General features: G+C 54.6%; 1 protein-coding gene across 1 annotated transcript; it reads right to left on the bottom strand.

The window, feature by feature from the left end:
• Nucleotides 1–594: 594 nt before the first annotated feature.
• Nucleotides 595–1,212, bottom strand: LOC109026880 (uncharacterized). The gene has a single exon (XM_019026733.4). The coding sequence runs from the start codon at nucleotides 1,210–1,212 to the stop codon at nucleotides 595–597; it is 618 nt and encodes a 205-aa protein (XP_018882278.3).
• Between the last annotated feature and the right edge of the window lie 1,627 nt (nucleotides 1,213–2,839).

The raw sequence follows: 2,839 nt of genomic DNA, 5'->3' as shown, positions 1-2,839 counted from the left end.
GGCTGGGGCGCTAGGCAGGAAATGCTGGATCACTAGCCCCGGGTACCAGTCATTAATAATAGTAGTAAACATTCCTCCAGCAGGCCCTGTCCTAAGCACACTGCATGCACTAACTCCTGTGGACCCTGTGAAGACAGGGGGTGGGCTTGTTCCCCAGCTGGGTCTGCAGAGCCTCAGGGCAGAACCTGGCACAGATAAAGCTTTGTTGATTGAATGAATGAGTGAATGAAGGAAATGAATGTGAGGAAGCTGAGTGGCAAAGTTAGACTCACACATCGGGTTTGTTTGTTTGTTTTTTTGAGATAGAATCTCTCTCAATTGCCCAGGCTGGAGTGCAGTGGCGCAATCTTGGCTCACTGCAACCTCTGCCTCCCAGGTTCAAGCGATTCTCCTGCCTTAGCCTCCCGAGTAGCTGGGATTACAGACATGTGCCACCACACCTGGCTAGTTTTTGTATTTTTAGTAGAGATGGGATTTCACCATGTTGGCCAGGCTGGTCTTAAGCTCCTGACCTCAGGCGATCCACTCACCTCGGCCTCCCAAAGTGCTGGGATTACAGGCGTGAGCCACCGTGCCCGGCCTCACACATCGTTTTTAAGCTGGCTCAAGGATCCGTGCTCTGATGCATCCTCCAGTCCCAGGCGACGTCAACATGGAAGATGTGGGCAAGAGGCAAACAGTCATGAAGGGCTTGGGCCATGTGGAGGATGAGCAGGAGGTGGGGGCCCTGAGAGCGGGCCCAGGGTTCAGCCCTGCCTCTGCAGCTGCTGGTGCACCAGTGAAGAGAGGGCAGGTGCCAGCAGGCATGGTGCAACTGTGGGGGACATGGGCAGGGCAGGGGGTACCTGGGTGGAGCTGGTTGGGGACCACTGCTCTTGGTCCAGATAAGGCATGACAAGGCCTGGGCCAAGACCCCTGAAATGGGGCATGGAGAGTCTGTGACAGCTCTGAGATATGTGGAGGGGAAGGGGAATGGAACCTGGTGACTTGTGGACCTGCAGAATGGGGGACAGGAGTTGACATGACTCCAGGTGTCTCCCGACATGAGCACGTGTATCCGCAAATGAGGCGGAGGTCAGGAAGCACAGGGAGCTTGCTCTTTCCCCGGGGGCCTAGGATGCCCTGGGCTGTCATCATTCCACACTCACCCCTGACCTGCTCCTGCTCGCTCAGGGAGGCTGCCTTACAGGGGCGTGTCAGTGGCTCCCTCATCCTCTGCCTCTGTGGAGCCCACAGTGGGAGGCACCTGCAGAACATGGGGGTGGGGGACAGTGCAGTTGGGGGCGTGGGTGTTCCTTCCTCTATCTGCCTCCCTCACAGAGTTGTGATCGAGCGAGTTGTAGAGAAACGCCACTCTCTGAGACGAATTCAGGCTAGTGCTCAAAATTCTCTCCGCCCCAAAGAAGGGGCTAGATTTTCTTTTATACTTTGTTTTAGAAAGGGGCGGTGGGGGGAGTCTAGTTAAAACAATCTTACAGAAGCAAAGCAGACAAAAAAGTTAAAAGGATAAATGGTTACAGGAAAGCAAACAGTTCCAGGTGCAGGGGCTTTAAATGTATTACAAGGTGATAGACGCGGGGCTTTGAGTGTTATCAGCCGGATACAAACGCGGGGACTCTGGGTGCTATCAACCGGGCGAATTCCTAGGAACTGCGGATATAACTTGCCACAGTATCTTATCAGTTAATTGCATCCTTGGATGTGCTGGCAGTCTGCTTGCACAAGTTAAGTCCTTGAGGAAGGGGGTGGGTAAGGGGCTGTAAGTGAAGGAGCCAAGATGGAGTCTGTCTGGCTCTCTCAGCTAAGGGAGAGTCAAGTCAGGTTAAAACAAGGTTGGGTATCACAATAGCCCTCTCCATGCCTCTCTGCCCAGCGCTGGGATTGGTTGGCATACTCTGCATGCCTTTCCCCAGCCCTCCAGCTGTCCTAGAGTTGGGCTGGGATAACCCTCCAGCCGCCCTGTGAGTTGCACTGGGATCAGTCAGGTGTACTCTGCATGCCTCACCCCAGCCCCCGAGCCGTCCCGTGGGTTGGGGTTGTTTGCCTCACTGGCTTTCTGTTCTCAGCTGACTTAGCTGGGACGTCAACAACTCCCTATGTAAGAGGCAAGTCTCCGCCTGCATCTGCCAGAGCTCCACATAGCTGCAGACACCTGTGGCTTCATCTGGGTCCTCATCTCGGCCTCTGGGAACCACTCCTACCCTTTGCCTGGAGACCGTGGAAGCCGAGGGACATTTCTCCGAACGGCGTTCACTTGGCTCCAGAAATGAGAACTGGAATGAGGAAGAGGAACCAGTCTCCCTCCAGGTGGCTGAAGCTAGGCGCGTGGAACCTGGGAGCAGCGGGCAGCCACACTGGTGCCCTTCAGACAGCAGGAGGGGGCTCTTGTCCGAAGCTCTGAGTTCAAAACAGAGGTGACATGGGGGAACAGCAGGAGGTAGGAGCAGGCCCCCCAACTCCTGCCGAGAGCTCACACCTGTCTTCAGCCCCTCCTGCATTCCTGCCAGTGGTAGCCATTTGCCCTTTTGGTTGCCTGGTGTCCAAATACCCTTTCTACGTTGGAGGTAGGGTCCTGGGGGTCCCTGCTCCCTTTCCCAGGCTCTGAAAACTAACTCCTGGGAATGTGAACAAAATGATTACATTAAATGCTTCCACCTGAATGTTTAATTGTGAAGATGAGATGCCAAGAGAATTTAGGGGCAGGTGTGGTGGCTTGCGCCTGTAACCCCAGCATTTTGGGAGGCCGAGGCAGGTGGATCACTTGAGACCAGGAGTTTGAGACAAGCCTGGCCAACATGGTGAAACCCTGTCTCTACTAAAAATGCAAAAATTAGTCAGG

Source organism: Gorilla gorilla, chromosome 4 (genome assembly GCF_029281585.2).
Source record: "Gorilla gorilla gorilla isolate KB3781 chromosome 4, NHGRI_mGorGor1-v2.1_pri, whole genome shotgun sequence".
Lineage (NCBI taxonomy): Eukaryota > Metazoa > Chordata > Mammalia > Primates > Hominidae > Gorilla > Gorilla gorilla.
Note: the sequence above shows the minus strand (reverse complement) of the source record. Positions and strands in the feature narration are given on the sequence as shown.